At 36.0% G+C, this 23,501-nt stretch overlaps 2 protein-coding genes across 4 annotated transcripts; both read left to right on the top strand.

Annotated features, from left to right (window-relative positions):
* Nucleotides 1-9,877: 9,877 nt before the first annotated feature.
* Nucleotides 9,878-17,752, top strand: LOC107771739 (ARF guanine-nucleotide exchange factor GNOM-like). Of its 2 annotated transcripts, none has more exons than XM_075240548.1 (3): nt 9,878-10,042; nt 12,058-12,892; nt 13,707-17,752. In XM_075240548.1, exons 2-3 carry the CDS (start codon nt 12,158-12,160, stop codon nt 17,316-17,318), a joined length of 4,347 nt encoding a protein of 1,448 aa, XP_075096649.1. In that variant the 5' UTR covers nt 9,878-10,042; nt 12,058-12,157; the 3' UTR covers nt 17,319-17,752. The 2 variants fall into 2 exon arrangements, with proteins under 2 accessions (XP_075096649.1, XP_075096648.1); XM_075240547.1 differs by having other exon boundaries at nt 9,897-10,042; nt 12,058-12,898.
* Nucleotides 17,753-19,339: 1,587 nt separating this feature from the next.
* On the top strand, nt 19,340-22,894 carry LOC107771740 (vesicle transport v-SNARE 12-like). 2 transcript variants are annotated; one of them, XM_016591182.2, is made up of 6 exons: nt 19,340-19,547; nt 19,773-19,907; nt 21,220-21,278; nt 21,362-21,544; nt 22,217-22,387; nt 22,580-22,894. In XM_016591182.2, exons 2-6 carry the CDS (start codon nt 19,811-19,813, stop codon nt 22,733-22,735), a joined length of 666 nt encoding a protein of 221 aa, XP_016446668.1. In that variant the 5' UTR covers nt 19,340-19,547; nt 19,773-19,810; the 3' UTR covers nt 22,736-22,894.
* The last annotated feature ends 607 nt before the right edge of the window (nt 22,895-23,501 follow it).

Below are 23,501 nucleotides of genomic sequence, written 5' to 3' on the forward strand. Positions count from 1 at the left end.
TATGAAAGACTATACAACAAAAACTAGCCGACAAGGCATACCAAACTATACATGAGCCGACACTTGTCTATGAGCCTCTAAAAGAACATAAGTGTTGCAACATAGCCGGAACAGGGCCCCGACATATCCATAATGTCTATAACAAAAATTGCATACCAAGACCAAGGCAAGTCCGGAGAAGGGATCTCGCCAATCACCGCTGAACTGGACAGTCTACTGTGGTGGGGGAGCTGCACCTGCCTGTCTATCAGGACCTGCAGCATGACATGCAGCGTCCACAAATAAAAGGACGTCAGTACGAATAAAGTACTGAGTATGTAAGGCAAGGAACCATAAATACGATCAGTAATGTAAGCAAGGATAGAGAATATACAACCTGTAACATCTTAGTACCTCTGAGGGCTACTTACATGAAATGCATGATACATATGTATAAATACATAAACCTTTAAAGCATTCGCCTCTGTGGGCATCATTATCATCATATCGTACCCGGCCATAATAGGCTCGGTAGAATCGTACCCGGCCACGTGGAGCTCGGTAAAACCCAACTGATCAGTGGTTGCACAATAGGTGCCGTACCCGGCCAACTATAGCGTGGCTCGGTAGAGTAAAATAGATACATATATATAATGCATGCTCGACTCATGGAATCACATTCTAAACCTTTTGGAGTGACGTAAGGTCGGTATCCTCTATACACGTTATTAGGACTAACTCTTCACTATGAACCTTATAAGAATCAGGAAGTACCAATAACATTGATAACATAAGAATAAGAGAAGCAACATTAACATCAATCGCTCCATAAGAGGGAAAACAATGTAAGTACTGCTAGCTTCTAAGAGTAGAGTATCTTTGGAAGCTCGTTCATTACATTATGTACAATCGGAGTCGTGCAAAAGAAGGAAAGGGATAGCCTCACATACCTTGTATATACTGCCCCAATATCAAGCTACGCAATTGTCAAAACTCCTTAGTCTACAATAAGAGAAACGATACTATCGTTATCATTTAAGCGTCATAACTATTATGTATCGACCACAACCTATTTTACGATGAAACGGACAGCACCTCCCCTATATATATGACCTCACACCATTCAAAACAGTCACCAAACAGCCCAAACAACATCAATAATAAACATATTGAGCCTCCCAAAATAGTCCACACATAGCCTAATCACTCCATACATACGACGACCACCGTAGTCATGTCAAACAACCTGGAAATGTTACGAATAACTATCAGCCCATAACCCTACATATATATGGTGTTTCCCCACACCCTTCCTCCTCCAAAACTCCACAAGATAGTAGTAAAATACGCAGCCCAACAACAACGCAAAACAGTCCACAAAACAATAACATTACTACCAAACCTTTCGATATATATCTCACAAGTTCTAGCTTCAATGGCTTAGCCGCAACTTGGATAATCTTAAATACATATAGAGTAAGAGGTTCCTTACCTTTATACAGAAAGAACAACTCCAATTTGACCTTAAATTTCCATGAAATATCCCTCCAATGCTGCCACACAACAAAAAAAATGAAACTAGCGATCAATTAGTGTTTTTCGGCACTAGAATCACTTTAGAAGGCTTGAAATCACCTAGGATTGATATTAAGAACATGAGGGAGTATTTACAGAACATAAACCCTTTAAAACAACCTCCCACACGGGCTGGAACGACACAAAAATGAGCAACAACAAGAAGAACAAGAGACTTACTAGCGCCACGGAATTCCCGACACTTGATTTGTGTTGTTTGCCCTTTTTGGGTCTTGAATCTTGAGAGAACCTTGAGAGGATGTTCCTAGGGTTCTAAGGTCTGAAAATAGTAAAAAGAAATGACTTAAAACGGGTTGTATTCATCCTATATAGGTCCAAATATCTTAAACCGACTTAGTGGGTCCCATAGAGAGGTGCTTGGCGCAGTCTCGCGAAAACGCGAATATCTCTCTACTCCGAGATCGTATAGATGAACGGTTTAATGAGTTGGAAACTAGACTCATAGATCTTTAATTTGGTGGGTAGATCACCCCGTAATTCCTTGTAAATTATGATAAAAGACTAGAAACATTTGACCTAATGTTTAAGTAAAATTATGAACCTAAGTTGCGACAACTTTTGTCGACTTTTGTTTCATAACTCGTTTGACTTCAAGACTTATGATACGGACATTATATGATTAAAATACCTTAATAAATGACCTCTTGAGTGTATTAAGCACCGCTAGATTACCTGAAAATACGAGTTACAACATCCTTGATTCGTTTAACTTCTAATACTGGTTAATCACCCTTATACACTCTTGTATCACTTAAGACCAATAGGATTGACTTATTATCATCTCAAAGATAATTCCTTCTTGGATTTATGTTAACTAATATATGGCATGAACTAACACATGTGGATATGGGTTGTAACATCTTTGGTCTAAAATTTTGGCCCAAATCCGATTTGCCTTATATTTTCAACTCTTTTCATTTTCTTCTTTTAATTAATAATTAACAAAAATTCTAAAAATAAATTGTAAAACCAAAATTAAACTACAAAATATTAATTAACTCTTAACAACAATTAGCACACAAGTTAAAATATTTAATTAAAATAAAATCACATGATGACACACTTTAAATGACATAAAATAGACTAAATGCATATTTTTGTGATTTTCTCCTTTTAAAACCAAATTATGGTTCGATTAGTTCCTAAATGCACAATCAAATCCTAAATATGCATGCAACATATTTTTGTTTTTTTGGTATTTTAATTAATTAAAATAGGATAAACATTCACAGATAAAAACACAAATAATTATCCAAAAATGCCACGCAAATTCTAAAAATTGTACACCAAGGAAATTTGTTTTAATTTTCGATTTCTTTTGGAGTAGTTTTTTTCGTGAAACAAAAATCACGTGCTCACAAAATCAACTCCAAAACTTTATTCATAGTAACCAATGAAATACTGCTAAGTTATTATCAAAAACATCTGAATCTTGACCTAACGACTATGTCTATGAAGCCTCTACTAATAAACTGACGCACTGCTCAGGACATGAGATTTCCTGGCCAGTTCTCTAAGTAACAAAGAAATAACTAAATAAAGATGACTCTAAGGAATACTCCACGACCAAAAGCGGAGCTCACCAATAGCACTGGAAGAGAAGGAATTCCTAACTCGTAGCCTACTCGCCTGCAAATTTGGTTCCTACGTTGTACCGCAGACCAACGTAGGTTCCCAAAAGAGAACGTCAGTACCATCCATTGTACTCAGTGAGTCTCAACAACAGGGGGCAAAACTTTAATAACATATACATTATGAGCAAATGTTCTAAATGCAATGTAAAACATAAAGCTTATAAGAATAATTCTAAATAATTGCATAATAGCAGTTTATGAATATTCTAAAAGAAATTCTTTTCTTTTTCTTTCTTATAAAAAAATACTTCACTTTATACTTTGGGAGTTCCAACTATCCTGACTTAATTCTGTCTCAGTCACCGTGTGATCGGCACGGGTTCGATCCCAACCTGATCGAATAGGCCCAATCCACGAGGTGTCACTCGCTTCCTGGTTCTCAGCGCTCATGTATCATATCTTAGCTTGACTAAGTAAATTCTCAGCAACGAGACCCTCAGCTTGTGTGCTCCCTACTTTGGCACAAGTAGTTTCAGGAAGTCAACGCCTTGGTTAGGACCCTCGGCCTGGACGATGACCCCTTCTCAGAATAAAAGATACTCCCAAAAATCTTTTCTTTCTAAAATTTCTTCTTGTGACTTTTCAAGTCTAAATCTTTTCTTTATAGAACATCATGTACATGCTCATGCTGATATCCTCAAATATAAAGTATGACATAAGAATGAAATAAACATGTAAAAGTATTTCTAAAGATTCTTGCTTCTTCATAAATTTTTAACATAAAATAGCATATAAGAATAACATGAAAATCTGAAAATTTATGCACATATATCATAATAAATCATCTAAACTTTTGCTAGAACAATTCTAAGTTAATAGGTATTCACTCGCTCCAATTAAGTAAATATAAACTCTTTTAAGCAATTCATCAAACACCTTGTATGCGTGCTTTTGTGAGTTAAACCACTTTAGTAAAGGGTTATATCAACTCACCTCAAAACTTCTTGAGCCAATACGTAGACCTCAGTCCAATTTATAACCGTCAAATAATTGATTCTACAACAACCAGTGCATTTTAATTAATTTTAAAGTTTCACACCTAAACATGAGATTTACTATTGATACAAAGGAAGAAGGGAATTAACTATTCAATCCTTACCTATTACTACTGTAGAATAATTGACAATAGAGAATTTTATATACCCGAGTTCAAAAATTTGTGGTTTGTAAAGAACCCTTGATTTTTATTTGTTGACCGCGTGAGTTACTGTTGTGCTTGCTGCGTGAAAGAAACAATGTTTTGTTTCTCTATTTAGAATAAGGCTTTTTAGCCTTCACGTGAATGGACAGAAGTCGTATAAGGCTTTTAAGCCTTGAGCCCTTTTTTTTTATCTAATTTGTTCAAGGCTTTAATCCTTTTGAAAGCTTTTCCTCTTTTTTTTTTTTAAAAAAACTTAACTAATAATTAATGATACTCACTATTAATAATTAAAAATACTAAAATTATTAATATTCCTCTAATTGTATATCTAATTATTTAAGTGTACACACACACACACATACATATATATATATATATATATATATATATATATATATATATATATATATATATATTTCAATATAAGCAAGATAAAAATAATAGTAATAATAATAATTTAGTTCTATAATTAGCGTATCTTGAAACTTTTATAAATTTGAGGAGTGTTACAATCTTCCCTCCTTAAAAACATTCGTCCTCGAATGTTGCTAGGGCCTTATTCTTAGCTTAAGAATAAGGCCCTAGCAACATTCGAGGACGAATGTTTTTAAGGAGGGAAGATTGTAACACTCCTCAAATTTATAAAAGTTTCAAGATACGCTAATTATAGAACTAAATTATTATTATTATTATTATTTTTATCCTTGCCTATAGTGATATATATATATATATATATATATATATATGTGTGTGTGTGTGTGTGTGTGTGTGTGTGTACATATATGTATATATACACTTAAATAATTAGATATACAATTAGAGGAATATTAATAATATATTAATAATTTTAGTATTTTTAATTATTAATAGTGGGTATCATTAAATATTAGTTAAGTTTAAGAAAAAAAAAAGAGGGAAAGCTTTCAAAAGGCTGAAAGCCTTGAACAAATTAGATTAAAAAAAAGGGCTTAAGGCTTAAAAGCCTTATACGACTTCTGTCCGTTCACGTGAAGGCTAAAAAGCGTTATTCTAAATAGAGAAACAAAACATTGTTTCTTTCACGCAGCAAGCACAGCAGTGACTCACGCAGTCAACAAAAAAGAAATTTAGGGTTCTTTACAAATCACAAATTCTTGAACTCATGTATATAAAATTCCCTATTGTCAATTATTCTACAGTAGTAATAGGTAAGGATTGAATAGTTAATTCCCTTCTTCCTCTGTATCAATAGTAAATCTCATGTTTAGGTGTGAAACTTTAAAATTAATTAAAATGCACTGGTTGTTGTAGAATCAATTATTTGATGGTTATAAATTGGACTAGGGTCTACGTATTGGCTCAAGAAGTTTGGAGGTGAGTTGATATAATCTTTTACTAAAGTGGTTTAACTCACAAAAGCACACATACAAAGTGTTTGATGAATTGCTTAAAAGAGTTTATATTTACTTAATTGGAGCGAGTGAGTACCTATTAACTTAGAATTGTTTTAGATAACTTATTATGATATATGTGCATAAATTTTCAGATTTTTGTGTTATTCTTATATGCTATTTTTATGTTAAAAATTTATGAAGAAGCAAGAATCTTTAGAAACACTTTGACATGTTTATTTCATTCTTATGTCATGCTTTACATTTAAGGATATCAGCATAAGCATGTACATGATGTTCTATAAAGAAAAGATTTAGACTTGAAAAGTCACAAGAAGAAGTTTTAGAAAGAAAAGATTTTTGGGAGTATCCTTTATTCTGAGAAGGGGTCATCGTACAGGCCGAGGGTCCTGACCAAGGCGTTGACTTCCTGAAACTACTTGTGCCAAAGTAGGGAGCACACGAGCCGAGGGTCTCATTGCTGAGAATTTACTTAGCCAAGCTAAGATATGATACATGAGCGCTGAGAACCAGGAAGCGAGTGACACCTCGTGGATTGGGCCTATTCGATCAGGTTGAGATCAAACTCGTGCCGATCACACGGTGACTGAGACAGAATTAAGTCAGGATAGTTGGAACTCCCAAAGTATAAAGTGAAGTATTTTTTTTATAAGAAAGAAAAAGAAAAGAATTTCTTTTAGAATATTCATAAACTGCTATTATGCAATTATTTAGAATTATTCTTATAAGCTTTATGTTTTACATGCATTTAGAACCTTTGCTCATAATGTATATGTTATTAAAGTTTCGCCCCATGTTATTGAGATTCACCGAGTACAATGGATGGTACTGACGTTCTCTTTTGGAAACCTACGTTGGTCTGGGATACAACATAGGAATCGGATTTGCAGGCGTGCAGGCTACGAGTTAGGACTTCCTTCTCTTCCAGTGCTATTGGTGAGCTCCGCTTTTGGTCGTGGAGTATTCCTTAGAGTCATCTTTATTTAGTTATTTCTTTGTTACTTAGAGAACTGGCCAGGAAAGCTCATGTTCTGAGCAGTGCATCAGTTTATTAGTAGAGGCTTCATAAACATAGTCGTTAGGTTAAGATTCAGATGTTTTTGATAATAATTTAGGAATATTTCATTGGTTACTATGAATAAAGTTTTGTAGTTGATTTATTTGAATGTTTAAATTAATCAAAAATATTGGTTAGAGTATTGCCTTGTTGCATATAAAGTTTGGAGTTATAATAGATTTGATAAGCAAAGATGGTTCGCTCGGTCATGTTTAGTGATCGAGTACCGGTCCCAGCTTGTTCAGAAAATGGGTCGTGACAACTCCATAAGTAGAAACTTGTTTTTTTTCTTTTCAAACTGCTGATATAATTTATATTTTGGGGCATCTAGTGGCTATCTTCTTGTTGTCAATCATTGACATTTTGTATCCTCTATTACTATGAGATTGGATTGTCAAGTTTGATCCATTTTTATTCTTCTTGTCATGAATTTATCAGCCAAACACAATTAAGTAAACAAATAGAGAAGTTTACTTGTTAGATTAAAATTTGGTTTATCTTATGTATATTGGCAATATATTTTTCTTTTTACATTATCAATGTATTTTAATATATCGTAAACTTGTCGTTGGCCTCATAAATGTTCTTCTCAAATTTTAGTGTATGATATGTCGAATTTATTGACGACTTTACCATGATCGATTAAGTAAAAGGATTTTATAAATTTTGATAGCGTGTAAAAAAGTATTTAATACAAAGTTAAAATACTTTAGAATTAAAATTCTAAGTTTGCCCTTATCAAAAGGTGCAAATGATGATTCTCACATGCATAGACTTATAGCTCGTTTGGCCAAACTTTTTCAATCATAAAACCATTTTTTTTTCAAAAAAGTGCTTTTGAGGAGAAGCATAAGCAGTTTTGGAGAAACAGAAAAAAGTAGTTTCTATCCAAAAATACTTTTAAGAAAAATACACATAGAAAGCAGTTTTTAAAAGCTTGGCTAAATACTAATTACATCTCAAAAGTATTTTTCAAATGAATTAGCAAAACACAAACTTCTTCTCACCAAAAGTACTTTTGAGAAAAAATACTTCTCAAAATAAGTTGATTTTTGCAGCTTGGCCAAACATGTTATTATTGCCTATGGATAAACATCTTTATGGTTCTGCAAACAGAAGGAGCAGTCAATTTAGAAAAAAGAGAAAAGAAAAAGAAGAGTGTAAGTTTTATGTCATCATTGTGCAAAAGAATTTGCAGTATTACATAAGGCTATATTGTGGGCCGGGCCCAGCCCGAGACCGCGAGACCACGGGGCAAACGGGCCGATTCAAACGGTCCTTGGAGCCCATTGTGGGCCGGTCCTCCAGGTTGAGACCGAGACTAGGACCGTTTAGCCCGGGACCGCCAAGTGGGCCTAGGCCGGTTCAATCGGGCCAAACGGGCCCAACGACTAGTCGCCAAGCTACTACTCCTCCCCCGGCTCCCCCACCCAGACCTGTTATCCGTCCTCCTCCACCTGCTATTCCTGATAGTGATAACCCTTGTTTTCAATTTTTCGATAGTCAATTTTGCCATGATATTGCACCAGGTCAACAAATATATGATGAAGTTATGAATGCTCTTTATGGTAATCAAACTATCGATGTAAATGATGATTTAGATGAAACACAACCAGATTTGGATGATACACCTACTAGCCTTGTTGTTAACCCAACTGATAATAATCCAAATGATGCCCCGCCTGACCCTTTTGTAGTACCTCCTACTTTTAATAGACAACTTTCTAGACAGCCTAAACATCTCTTGTTTGACACTTTTTTACTCAACTAAGAGCTCAAAATAAGGCTAAATGTAAAACTTGTAGGGTTTTGATGGCGCATAAATATACTGGAGACCGTAGCGGTACGGGTACTTTGACTAGACACATAAAGATACATCCTAGAGATAAAGCTAGATATCTTCAAATGAAAGCTGCGCAAGAGGGGACAAGTGTAGGTAATGAGGTTAACCCTAGTACTGGGTCAAATCTAGTTCAACCGGGAATTAATACTATTACCGATGACATTTTATATTACGATCCAAATAAAGATCGTGAAGAATTGACAAAAATGGTTACTGTTATGTGCTTACCCTATAGTTTTCCTTCTAACCCTCACTTTGTGCATTATATTAGAAGAGTTTTTAATCCTACTTATAAAAGATGGCCTCGCGCAACCGTAAAAAGCGATATTTATAAATATAAACATGAATATGAACAATATTTGTGCTATTTATTTACTCATATAGATTGTCGCATTGCTATTACTACTGATATTGGTAGAAGTGGTAATGACTGTGATCATCTTACTATAACCAATCATTGGATTGATGAGGAATGAAAAATGCAAAAGCGCATTATTGCTTATAGAATAATTAATTCACGTTACACAGGTAAGTTTATTGCTAACATAGTTGCATATATTTGTAGATATTTTTGCATTAGAAATAAAATAATGTCAGTTTCAATGGATAATGCTTCTAGTAACACTAATGCTATAGACTTGCTTACAACTACACTAAATCCTGCATTTAGTAATTTTTTCCATGTTAGATGTATTTGTCATATTTACCATTTAATCGTCGGTGATGGTATGAAAATTTTAAATGTGAAAATTGAAAAGGTTAAAATGGCTCTTAACTTTTTTATTCAAACCGTCGAAGTAGACTTAGAGAATATTTTAAAAAATGTGATGAATTTAGCCTTAGAGAAAGAAAGGTTCCTAAACCTTGTCCGACTAGATGGAATTACATGTATGAAAGTTTAGTTGTTGCATATGAATATAGAAACCCAATAAACACAACATTACAAATGAATTATCTGGGCAATATTATCCTACTATTTCTAACTGTTTAGTTTATATTGCAGCACTTGCAGCTCGTTAAGCACATAATTCTTTATACAAAAATTAGTAGATTGGCAATCTTAAAAACATGGAAAGCAATCTTTTATAATTGGTCAAAATAATTGATAGTACGAAGCCTTTTTTTTATAATATCCGTGCATATATATTAAATCAAGAACTTTTTTTTTTAAAAAAAATTTAATTTATAAATACTTAACTTGATATAAATACTTTTTACCGTTTAATTATAGAGCTTAGAATATGAAGTCAAAATTACGAAGGAATACGAGATTTTCTCTTCACGGAAAAACTCCATTTTCTCTCACTAGTCTTCTCATTTTTTTATTTTTTTTTGCTGGATTTTCTTCGTCACTCTCTCGGGGGTCTCTCTAGTCATCTTCAGCTATAGATCCAAACTGAGGTAAAGCATTTTTCACTTGATCTTACTTGCTTTCTCTCTGCTTTACTTCCTATAATTCAATTGTTCACATTTTTACTAATATATTTCTTTTGATTCAATTCTCGATAGAACATTGTGAATATAGTTTTTGTGTATAATTTGTATCTATTTTATTCACAGAGAAGAATAAAATGCTTAGAGTTGTTGAGTTGTTTGTAGTCATCAATTTTGGATAATTTGATCTTTTTTGGTGTTACACCTAATGGTTTGGATCTCCAACATTTTAGTTGTTGATCTTAAGTTTAAGATGTTATTTCCATCTAGTTAAGAGTTGAAGATTGAGGGTTTTTAGTGTACATAATCCTACCCCGTAACTTTGGCTCAGACCCTGTATATGGGTTCTAAAATTTGTTTGATAAGTATAAATAATAGATTTTTAACCCAGTAAATCAAATGTGCTGTGGTAGAATTTCGAATTCAAACCCATAAAGTTCAAATCCTGGATCGCCTCTGGGTATGCCCCTTCACTTGTGATGATTGACTTCGTTAAGGACCACACTGCTGAATGAATCATTGTTCTTCCTCGTTGTGCACGTCTTCTTCTTTATTTTATTTTCCAAAAGAATGTCAATTGATTTTCAGGAGTCTTACTTGTTCTAGTTAGTTGTGGTAGTTCATGGAACATTTGTGGGACTGTAGTACCCTTTTTTCGTTTTTCTTTTCACTTTGTGAGTTTTTCTGACCAAGGGAAGGTGTGGAAGTAATTCAAATGTTTATTTGTGTTACTTTTCTTTTTTTGGCAAACAATGTGATATCTAATTAGGGTGATGAAGAAATACACTGCATAATGAGTAGAACCTTTTTCATTTTTCTTTTCTCTTTGTGAGTTTTTCTGACCAAGGGAAGGTGTGGAAGTAATTCAAATGTTTATTTGTGTTACTTTTCTTTTTTTTGGCAAACAATGTGATATCTAATTAGGGGGATGAAGAAATACACTGCATAATGAGTAGATGTGTAACATGGAATTACCATTTGCCTAGATGTACCAGTGTCAAATGGGAATGACATGGGCGTGCTACTTTGAATAGATTGTTCAAAACGTAATAATTACCTACTGATAAGTGGATATACCAATGCCAGATTCATACCCAGAATCAAATTCACGATCCAGTCCTTGTAATGTAGGTGAGTAGTCCGTCGTTTAGGAATCTTGTTGCCTCACTGTAGAAAATTCCTACTTGTGATAGCAGCCAGCAAAATAGGTAAATGGACTTGCAATATAATGTTATGCTTACATCCTGGATTTAGAGGGCAGAAAGTTTTCTGCTTCTATGCATGGGCATCAACTTAATTATCCTTTTTGCAAAAGCAGTCTTTCGGAAAGGCAAATGGGCAACGACCAGATTAGGCATTGTATCTTTGAGTCTTGATGACTCTCTTATTAATTAATCACATTATATTAGCATATTTCAGCTTTACATCTGGAATCTGGCAGCACCATAAGATGGTATATCTTCATCCTCTCCACCTTCCAGAGGGACAATTCCTTTTACTAATCCAAGCTCCCTGTTGTTTGGTGCCATAATTGAGAGTAGCAGGATGTAAATTGTGGTAGTACCAGTGCTCTTTTGCTGCATAATATTTGGCACGAGGATAGAATGCAAGCAGAGTGAGGGAAAATGTGGTGTGGTGGCGGCAGTAAAACAAATATGGGACTAAGATGTAGTTACAATGATATCCATAAATTATGCTGTGGTGTATCATGTTGCTATGTTTCAATCTTTTAATCAAATAACTTTAAGATTGAAAGGGATCGGATTTCTTCACCGTTATTATTGTTTTATCTCCTGCAATTAAAGATAGTATAAAAGCAGACCTTGGCCTTTTTCTATGCCTCTACCTTTGAGAACTCTGAAAATTACATGGCATTTATGTTGCAAAATTATTCAGAATGCATTTGGTACCTCAGTCCTCATTCAGAGAAGTTAACAAATATGTAATATAACAACATTCAATTTTACTGTTGTGCTTTACAGACCACGAGGGGTATGATTTGACTGCCTTCTAGAACAACCCCCGTGAAGAACGTTCGCGATTACAGAGCCAGAACACAATCCAGTTTATTATTTTTCCGAAATGGGGCGCTTAAGGCTACAATCTAGTATCAAAGCAATTGAAGAAGAACCAGAAGATTGTGAGACGACTTCTTCCAACAAAACTGCTATAGCTTGTATGATTAATTCTGAAGTAAGTGCTGTTTTAGCAGTCATGAGAAGAAACGTGAGGTGGGGTGGTCGTTATGCTTCAGGAGATGATCAGCTAGAACACTCTCTAATCCAGTCTCTTAAGACTTTGCGTAAGCAGCTATTTTCATGGCAGCATTCAGGGCAAGCCATCAGTTCAGCCTTATATCTCCAGCCATTTCTGGATGTTATTCGGTCTGATGAAACTGGGGCACCAATCACTAGTGTTGCATTGTCTTCTGTTTTCAAGATTTTGACCCTCAATATTTTTGATATTAATACTGTCAATATTGAAGATGCAATGCACTCTGTTGTCGATGCTGTGACTAGTTGCAGATTTGAGGTGACAGATCCTGCATCAGAAGAAGTTGTATTGATGAAGATACTTAAAGTTCTTTTGGCCTGCATGAGAAGTAAAGCATCGGTTGTGTTGAGTAATCAGCATGTTTGCACCATCGTCAACACATGCTTCAGAGTAGTTCATCAAGCTGGAACAAAAAGTGAGCTCTTACAGCGGATAGCACGTCACACCATGCATGAACTCGTGAGATGTATTTTTGCGCACCTTCCAGAAGTTGACAACATGCAACATTCCATAGTTAGACGGCACAGTTCTACCAAAAGCGAGGTACAGGTGCACATTCTTTTTAATCTCTGAAAGCTATCCTTTGCTGGAGTCTCTAACATTATTTTTCCCAGCTATTGAAGTCAATCTAACAAAGTTTCCACAATCTTCTGTCCTTGGACCTCAAAATCAATAAGAAATGCGAAACATATTATAATTTAGTAGTGTTAACATTTTTCCCATGAACCATTTCCGAGGGGGAGATTGAGTAGTTAAGGAATAGGAGTAACAGTCCGGAGATCCCAGGTTTGGATTTTAGCTAAAACACTCAATGCTCTGGTGCAGCCTTAGCGGATAGGTTTATCCAGTACATGTGCTTTTGGAATGTAGTAAGTTACCCATTGGATAAGTCAAAGTGCATGCAAGCTGGCCCGAACTAAAAAAAGAATCTTCTCATCGACCAATCTTGCCTCATGGGCATCATCAGATGAGCAAAGAAAATGGGAGCTTTTCTTTTCTGTTGACTAAGTTCATCCTTCGAGCTTACTTTACCTTTTCATTTTGTCTGCACATGCATCTCTTTTTTTTCCGCCCAGGGGTGGGCTGTGTAGTAGGATAATTGAAGTTAGTAGGGTTGCTATGCAGGTACCATAAATATGTTAGCGCTAAAATTAGGATCTTGACTCAATGAGGTGCTGTTTAAATATGTTCAACTGGTTTAAGTAGGCATGAATACAGTGCATTATATGTTATCTCCTTTTTGCTCAGCAATCCAGATTTGATCGAGTATTTCCTGTGAATTAATCTTTTGCTTTTTCTTCTTATTCTTTTACCCAAATGTGTTTGGAGCATTATATGTTAATTTCTTTTTACGTAGGTTGCTGCTAATGATAACGAGTACAGTTTCAGTAGCAAGTTGGGAAATGGTACTGGTACCTCCGAATATGATAGCCTACCACCTTCTGGAGGTTTCACTTCTTCTGTTTCCACAGGTCTGCTTAGCACAGATGAAGGCATAGTCATGGGTGATAACGGGAAGGATAACATTCCTTATGACCTACATTTGATGACAGAGCCATATGGTGTCCCATGCATGGTCGAGATATTTCACTTCTTGTGCTCTTTGTTGAATGTTGTCGAACATGTAGGGATGGGTCCTAGAGCAAATACTATGGCATTTGATGAAGATGTTCCTCTATTTGCCCTTGGTTTGATTAACTCAGCCATTGAACTGGGAGGCCCTGCTATTTGCAGTCACCCCAGATTGTTGAGTTTAGTCCAGGATGAATTATTCCGTAATCTAATGCAGTTTGGTTTGTCATTGAGTCCATTGATTCTTTCAATGGTCTGCAGTATTGTTCTAAATCTGTATCAGCACTTGCGTACTGAACTAAAACTACAGCTTGAGGCTTTCTTTTCCTGTGTGGTCTTGAGACTTGCACAAAGTCGTTATGGGGCTTCATACCAGCAGCAGGAAGTAGCAATGGAGGCTCTTGTTGACTTTTGCAGACAAAAATCCTTCATGGTAGAAATGTATGCAAATTTAGATTGCGATATCACCTGCAGTAACATTTTTGAAGACCTTGCGAATTTATTATCTAAGAGTGCATTTCCGGTGAACTCTCCGTTGTCTGCCATGCACATTCTTGCTTTGGATGGTCTGATTGCTGTAATCCAGGGAATGGCTGAGAGGATAGGCAATGGATCCTATGATTCGGAATATACTCCAATAAATCTAGAGGAGTATACTCCATTCTGGATGGTTAAGTGTGAGAACTATAGTGATCCTGATCATTGGGTACCATTCGTACGTCGACGGAAGTACATCAAGAGAAGGTTAATGATTGGAGCTGATCACTTTAATAGGGACCCAAAGAAAGGGCTGGAGTTTCTTCAAGGAACACATCTATTGCCGGAAAAACTTGATCCACAGAGTGTGGCTTGCTTTTTTAGGTTCACAGCTGGGCTAGATAAGAATCTTGTTGGGGATTTTCTTGGAAATCATGATGAATTTTGTGTCCAGGTGCTTCATGAGTTTGCTGGAACATTTGATTTCCAAGACATGAACCTAGATACCGCATTGAGGCTTTTTTTGGAAACTTTCCGATTGCCTGGGGAATCTCAAAAGATAGCAAGGGTGCTTGAGGCATTTTCAGAGAGATACTATGAGCAATCTCCGCAGATTCTAGCTAATAAAGATGCTGCTCTGTTGTTATCGTATTCTATAATAATGCTCAACACTGACCAGCACAATGTTCAGGTAAAGAAGAAGATGACAGAGGAGGATTTCATCCGTAATAATCGGCACATTAATGGAGGTAATGATCTTCCTCGTGAATTTCTATCTGAATTGTACCATTCAATCTGCAACAATGAGATCCGGACAACACCAGAGCAAGGTGCTGGTTTTGCTGAAATGAACCCAAGCCGTTGGATTGATTTGATGCACAAATCTAAAAAAACATCTCCATACATCATGTGTGATTCTAAAGCCTACCTTGACCATGATATGTTTGCTATAATGTCGGGCCCTACTATTGCTGCTATCTCTGTGGTGTTTGATCATGCTGAACATGAGGATGTCTACCAAACTTGTATAGATGGTTTCTTGGCTGTTGCAAAGATTTCAGCTTGCCATCATCTTGAAGATGTTTTGGATGATCTAGTAGTATCTCTATGTAAGTTCACAACTCTCTTGAATCCCTCAATGGTGGAGGAACCTGTTTTAGCCTTTGGCGATGATGCAAAAGCAAGGATGGCAACTGTTACAGTTTTCAATATAGCAAACGAATATGGTGATTTTATCCGTACTGGCTGGAGAAATATCTTGGATTGCATCTTAAGACTGCACAAGCTTGGCCTTCTTCCTGCTCGTGTGGCCAGTGATGCGGCTGATGATTCAGAGGCTTGTTCTGATCCAGGACATGGGAAACCCCTCACAAATTCATCGTCTGCTGCTCATATGCAATCCCTAGGTACTCCCAGAAGATCTTCAGGACTTATGGGCCGGTTTAGTCAACTCCTATCTCTAGATACGGAAGAGCCTAGGTCTCAACCTACTGAGCAACAACTTGCGGCTCATCAGCGCACACTGCAGACAATTCAGAAATGCCATATTGATACCATCTTCACAGGAAGTAAGTTTCTCCTAGCTGATTCTTTGTTGCAGTTGGCAAGGGCCCTCATATGGGCTGCAGGGAGACCTCAGAAGGGCAGTAGTTCCCCCGAGGATGAAGATACCGCAGTGTTCTGCTTGGAATTGCTGATTGCAATCACCTTGAACAATAGAGATAGAATAGAACTTCTTTGGCAGGGAGTTTATGAACATAGTGCTAATATTGTACACTCAACAATAATGCCTTGTGCTCTAATTGAGAAAGCTGTTTTTGGACTACTGCGCATCTGCCAGAGACTTCTTCCTTATAAAGAGAACTTCGCAGATGAACTTCTAAAGTCACTACATCTTGTTCTCAAGCTTGATGCCCGGGTAGCTGATGCATACTGCGAACAAATTACGCAGGAAGTGAGTCGGCTGGTTAAAGCAAATGCTCCACATATCCGATCTCAAATGGGATGGCGAAATATTACTCAATTACTTTCTTTTACAGCTCGACATACAGAAGCTTCGGAACCAGGATTTGATGCCCTATGTTTCATCATGTCTGAGGGAGCCCATTTGTCTCCAGCTAATTATGTTCTTTGCATTGATGCAGCAAGAAATTTTGCAGAATCCCGTACTGGACCAGCTGATAGACCTGCTTGTGCGGTGCATCTTATGGCAGGTTCTGTTGCTTGTTTAGCACGCTGGTCCAAAGATGCCAGGGAAGCGATGGCGGAGGCAGAAGCTTTGAAGCTATCTCAGGATATAGGGGAAATGTGGCTGAGGCTTGTACAGGGTCTAAGGAAAGTTTGTCTGGATCAGAGAGAAGTTAGGAATCATGCTCTTTCATCCCTACAAATGTGTTTGACAGGAGTAGATGAAATTTACCTTCCACATGGTCTCTGGTTGCAGTGCTTTGATATTGTCATTTTCACAATGCTGGACGACTTGATTGAGCTCACATCACAGAAAGATTATCGAAACATGGAAGAGACGCTTGTTCTTGCCTTGAAGCTTTTAACTAAGGTGTTTTTACAATTGCTTCACGAGCTATCTCAATTGACCACCTTCTGTAAACTCTGGCTTGGAGTCCTCAACCGGATGGAGAAATACATGAAGGTGAAGCTTAGAGGTAAGAAAAGTGAAAAGCTTCAGGAGCTAGTCCCTGAACTTCTTAAGAACACCTTGGTTGTAATGAAATCTAAGGGGGTACTTGTTCAGAGGGGTGCTCTCGGTGGAGATAGCTTGTGGGAGCTGACATGGTTGCACGTGAATAATATCGTTCCTTCTCTGCAATCTGAGGTGTTCCCTGATAATGAGCCAGGACACTTAGACTCTGACCAGACAGACATAGGTAGAAGTGCATATGATGAAACTGGTCCGAGTTGAGATAGTACTGAAGCTTATCTTTAAGTCTGTTAGATGATTTGTGTCCAAATTTGCAGTATGTGAGGCAAAGGATTTGCATATTTTTGCCCTGATATAGAATACATAGAAATGAATATCTGCTCACTTTCTCCTTGAGGAATTTAACATGATCTATCGCAGATATTGTATTAGATTGAGCATATTGTACAGAATGTAGAGTTCTAACCTAGTTTTTACCCTGTCATTGTATTAGACTTGTGCAGCTTCGTCACATGAAAATTTGAAATGTCCACTGTTTGACACGTGACCATTTGTGTAATGTTGGTCATGGAGAGTGTTTTTGCTAAAAAGTTTCAGTACTAAGTTTGTTAAGAACCTCTGGTGATGAGTGGCAAAGTGGTTTTTGTATTTTCTCTTTCAGGCTTTGCTGTAATTAATATAGTAGTCGTTTTCCACTTTTGATCAGTGTGACTCGAACCTTCGACCTTCTGGTGATGGAGATTGCTTAATATTGAGCTATCCCTTTCTCATCCCTTTACTTTCTTTTGTTTCACTAGTATTTTAGCATCATCTTGTGGTCTGGTTCTTGTTTCCAAAGCAACTACTTTTCTCTGCACAATTTGAAGAAGAATGAAAATTTTGCTATGTTTGCTGTGTTTATTACAATGTTGGGAGTCAAAGGTCCTAACTCCTAACAACTTGTTTGGATTGTTGTTACCCATTGTATTGTATCGTATTGTTACTTTAAATACGATGTTTGTTTTGATTGTTACTTAAATTTTATTGTATCAAATCGTTAAATCCGTCATTACATAGCGAGAAAATGTGCCACTTTATGTAACAACCGATTTGGTGTGGTCGCGTCGTTACCTTGTCTTTTTCTCTCAATCTCACCCTTCATTATTATTAAATAATTTTATTTTATCATTTACCCTACATTTTTATATAATATTTTTACCCTGTATCATAATTTTTCTTTATAATATTGCAAGTTTATTCTTCTTATTGTTGGTGCGAGATATCATGAAATAATGACAAATGATACAATCTATCCAAACATTGTATTTATCAAACGATATAGTACAATGCAGTACGGTACGATACATTATGAAATGATACGTAACAATCGTCCAAACAAGCTTTAACTTGCGTCTGATTGACTTATTGCCAGAAGATGCATTGGCATCGGAGCAAAAGCTTAAGAGAATTCTGCATATTCACTTTTTGTGATTGCTAGCTAGAACCTAGAATTACCAAAATTTGGATATTTTATATATTAATTAGTTTTTTCATCCTACAATACTTGAGTTCTTTACAAGTCAAAATTTACCAATCCATGATCTTGTCAGCAACATTTTAGTTTAGTTTTTACATTTTTTTTTTGATTATCAAGAAATTGTTGAGGATCAGTGACACACGATTTATACCTCGATGGATAATGAGATGGCCCCTTACCACTAGATCAAAGCTCTAACGGCAAGTTGGTAATCATCTTCTATATCATGTTGTTCCATTTGGATTTATCTCATTCATTCTATGCGTAACACTTTCAAATTAAATTTTTAATCTCCTTGAGCACAGGGTTTATTGGAAACAATCTCTCTATCTTCACAAGGTAGGGTTAAGTTCTGTGTACACACTACCCTCCCCAGATCTCACTTGTGAAATTATACTGGATTTGTTGTTGTTATTGTAATTTATAATTTTAATGAAAAGAATGCGACTTTCTACAAGTACAAAACAATGAAGAAATACATGTGCATTTTTCTCAAAATAACAATCTTATTCAAATAACAAAATTATTTTACACAGGTTTAAATTTCTTTAAATTTTAATACTGACATTAATAAGATAATATCTATGAAACTGATTTCTAAAAATTACTTTAATTTTTTTATGACAACAAATATAATGGATGACAAGTCCAATTACACTGCATTACGTGTCTAGCTGCTACTGTCATATAAATTGTAGACTGGGTATACACTACACAATAAGTAAAAGAGTTTAAATTAACTTATAATCTCATCGTTTTTCCAAAGCTGGAGGACTTTTCAGGAAAAAAGAAAAAACTTCTGTGTGTGTGTGTGTGTGTGAGAGAGAGAGAGAGAGAGAGAGAGAGAGAGAGAGAGAGAGAGTGTAACAACCATTTCTATGAAAATTCATTTTCTCCTAACAGAGCTCTGATCCGAGTCAACTCAGTCTTAACTCGTCGGTGACTCAACGTACATCTCCTTCTGCGATCATTACGTACGTAGTACGCTTTCATTACTGTGTATATTTAGTCTATACATATACACGTATCTACTTGCTTGTATATTGTGGATCGATTGTGTTTTTGTTTCTTTCTGTTTGGGTTTTTCAAGAATCTAGGGTTTGTGAATTGGAAGTGTTGTAGCTAGTACTAAATTATGAAGTTTGAGTTGAATTTTGAACTTGATTCAATCCTTTGATTTGATTTGTCTTTGTTTACAGGTTGAATTTATGATTTGAGTGGAGATTTTTTAGGGAAGATGAGTGAAGTTTTTGAGGGATATGAGAGGCAGTACTGTGAACTCTCTGTCAGTTTGTCTCACAAATGCAGTTCTGCTGCTCTTTTGCCTGATGGAGGTAACTTATTCACTTGAATTTTTTCTTATTCCAAGTTTTAGTTTATGTGAACCTTTTTCATATTTGGAGAGTCAATTTGACTAATCTTTGAAGCTAAATTGAATTAGATTAACTCGATATTTTAAAGTTAAAATTTAGATATTCAAAAACTCTATGAAAAGTACTATAACTTGCAATTCTTCTCATGTCAATATGATAAAAAAATGCATTTTAAAATGTTGATTAAACTTCACATAGTTTGAATCTCGAAAAGCGAAAAGTTCACATAAAATGGAATGGAGTAAATATGAATTTTGGGGATCAATGCGGAATTATCAGTTCTCGGGATTTATGCGGACTTAGCTAATAGGCGATATCAATTATAGTTAGGACTAAGACTTAGTTTATGTGCTCTTACATCATTCATTTGAGACTGGTGAAAGAATTTTATTTTAGTGTAGGGATAAGTGTGAGATTCACTTTACTGCTACAATAATTCCTCTTAGAAAAAATGGTTAACTGTGAGATTTAGAGAAGCTTTAGTTTTGGAGAACTCCTAATTTGCTTTAAAAGTGAAACCATTTTCCAGTATAATTGAAATAAGCCCATATAGAGCGGAATATGATTCATATAGCCGACCAGAGACGAATCTAGGATTTGAACATTATTGGTTCGAGTTGGTATTCTACCACAGCCCATTGGTTTATTGGATTCGAAATCTATTATTTGTACTTATTTAATGAATTTAGCACATCTACAGGATCCGAGCTGAAAGCTACTGAGTTTGGATGAAGGTCATAGGTTGTTAGCTAGATCTGCCCTTGTAGCCGACCCCAGCTAAGAGGGAGTTCTTTGATTGATTTTCTTTATATAAATTCTGCATTTTTATCTATATAAATTTGTTATGCTTCTAATGTTCGCCAAGAATCTTTTAGGTCTGGTTTGAGCTTTGTATTTTAGTGTAGAGATAAGCGTGAGATTTAAGAATACTTAGGTTTGGAGAACCCTTATTTGCCTTAACAGACAAATAATTCACCAACATTGAAATAAAATGGGCCTGTACAAAGTGGAAGAAAAAATGATGATTCATATAGCTAGCCAACTAGTGTGGGATTGAGATTGTTTGATTGATTGATTGTCTTTATACAAATCATGATTTTATGTATGGTAGTGTGTAGTTTCCCTAATTTATTTAGTTTATACTGCTTGAATAAACAACCAAACAAGCTTCTAATTTCCTTTTTTTGTGTTAAGGCTTTCGCAAGTTGTTAAATGTTTTCTGTTACCACTATCTAACGGATGATTATTATTACTTTGCAACTTCAATAAGCAGAGCCGAAAAAGCAACAGACATCCGAACTTAAAGTGGGATTGGATGATGCAGATGTGTTGGTAAGTCATTGAATTTTAGGTTTTATTCCTCTGGAAAAAAATTCCTTTTTTAGAACTGATGATGAATGCTGGTCTGCGCTTAGATACGGAAAATGGATCTTGAGGCAAGAAGTTTGCAGCCGAGTTTAAAAGCAGCACTACTTGCGAAACTAAGGGAATACAAATCAGATTTGAATAAACTGAAGAAAGAAGTTAATAAACTAGCCTTGACTGGTGCTAATCAAGCTGCCCATGATTTAGAGTCTGGAATGATGGATCCACATGCAGTATGTATAGTAAAACATCCCTTTTCTCCTTTTTTTCTTCTTGTTATTATTTTCATGGATTTCACTATGTCATACATGCTCTCATATAATTTGACTTGAATGATGTATTAGCATTTGCCATAGACAAGTTGTGTGGTGATGCCCAACTATGTGGCAGTAGTCTCGAAGTTATATGACTTTGACTTGATTGATATATTAGCATCCACTGTACCCAACTTTCTAGTTGAGAAGCTAGACGTGGTTCTATATGTAGTGGTCATACTTGGTTGTTGATATCAGAGCCGGTCAAATCAATATCTAAGAGGATTTATTTACTTAGGTTGACTTACATTGATATCCCCATCTATTGGTTTTACTTCATATGGTTAGTGATCATTGTTGGTCAAGCCCCATCACTAAACGATGAAATTCCATGTTGCCAAGCATAGAAAAGGTTCAGTGTATATTACCTGCTTACCAGTTCAATTCCTTCTCTTTCTTATGCAAACATAGTTGAAGCATTTGATGTGCAGCATGGCTAAAGACAAGGCTGCTAATGTTTGTTTGGTCGATTTTCAAGAAATAGATGGTAGACAAAACATATTGTCTTAGTCGAAGTATGTGGCTAGTTGAATTATATTTGCATTTCTTGGGTGGATTTCTTTCACTCGTTAACAGCCCTACTTTTCACAGGCTTCTGCAAATCATAGGGAACGCTTAGCAATGACAACAGAGAGGCTAGATCAGTCAAGTGACAGAATCAGGGAGAGCCGGAGGGCTGCCCTGGAGACTGAAGACCTTGGTGTCTCAATCCTTGGGGAGTTGCAACAACAGCGTGAATCACTGCTAAATTCACATAATAGGGTATGGGACCTTTGTTTAGCGTAATATATTTTGTGTTTTTAGTTATACTTTATTTGGAATAACTTTTATACTTTAATTCTGGTTCTGTTAGCCCTTTACTTTTCTCCTCGCCCTCTATTCGAGCAGCTTCAACAGTTCTGGTTAGTGTAGCTACCCGAGTGGCTATGTTTAATTGTCTTCGTTTTTTTACAGCTTCATGGTGTGGATGATGCCATTGACAAGAGCAAGAAGGTCTTGACTTCTATGTCTAGAAGGATTAGCCGAAACAAGTGGATTATGGGCTCTGTAATTGGAGCCCTTATCCTGGCAATCATTATTATCCTGTATTTCAAGCTTTTCCGCCATTGAGTACCATTCATTGAGAGCTTGGATGTAAATCTAGTTTGTTTTCTTGTATCTGGCTTTTATGCTCTACGGGTTTACTTTCAGTTGCATTTTAATGTATATCCTGAATTATTAAACTGTTTGATACTCTTAAGGGAAAATAAACACTTGATTGTCAGATTACCAGTTATCCCGCTTTCGACCTGGCATTTTGTACAGTTGCCTGCTGGCTCTCGTAGTTGATTGTCAGTAGATCATTTGGCGTTTATTAATGTGGCATTCAACATCAATAGAATTGTCTAAATGCTATGCATAGTAGCTAGTGAAATGGGAAATTCACGTTTATGATGCATCAATTGTCAAATAAGAAAGTGACGTATTTGTGCTTTCTAATATCCTGTACATGCTCATGTTGATCACTATTTTGTTTGTAGCTGGGATGTCTTTGTCGAAGAAGGTGCTGAGAACTCCGAGAGTATGAGATGTCTCGGCTCGGCTGCATGAGAGTTTCTAAATGAGTGTAATGATTCTAGATTACGTAATTTATTGCTTACATTACTTTAAAATATGAGATAGATGCCTAGGTTTGTTTAAGTCCCAACTCAAATGCGGGTGTTGAATAATCACAAACATTGGTGTAGTCTTGGGATGGTAAAATGGTTCCAAATGTGAGAATGTAAATTCTGTAAGCAATTTTAGTTCTTTTGCCACAGCTTTTGAGTTCTCTAGTTTGAAAGAAGAGGTCCATTAAAATGGCACTAAAAGCTTAGAATGTATTTGCATCTCTTCA

Source organism: Nicotiana tabacum, chromosome 20 (assembly GCF_000715075.1).
Source record: "Nicotiana tabacum cultivar K326 chromosome 20, ASM71507v2, whole genome shotgun sequence".
Lineage (NCBI taxonomy): Eukaryota > Viridiplantae > Streptophyta > Magnoliopsida > Solanales > Solanaceae > Nicotiana > Nicotiana tabacum.

Excerpts from the sequence above, each read along its gene's own strand:
- LOC107771739 (XM_075240547.1), top strand. The coding sequence starts at position 12,158 with ATGGGGCGCTTAAGGCTACAATCTAGTATCAAAGCAATTGAAGAAGAA. Across the intron at positions 12,899-13,706 it reads CTACCAAAAGCGAGGTACAG|GTTGCTGCTAATGATAACGA; the intron begins GTGCACATTCTT and ends CTTTTTACGTAG.
- LOC107771740 (XM_016591182.2), top strand. The coding sequence starts at position 19,811 with ATGAGTGAAGTTTTTGAGGGATATGAGAGGCAGTACTGTGAACTCTCT. Across the intron at positions 19,908-21,219 it reads TGCTCTTTTGCCTGATGGAG|AGCCGAAAAAGCAACAGACA; the intron begins GTAACTTATTCA and ends TTCAATAAGCAG. Across the intron at positions 22,388-22,579 it reads TGCTAAATTCACATAATAGG|CTTCATGGTGTGGATGATGC; the intron begins GTATGGGACCTT and ends GTTTTTTTACAG.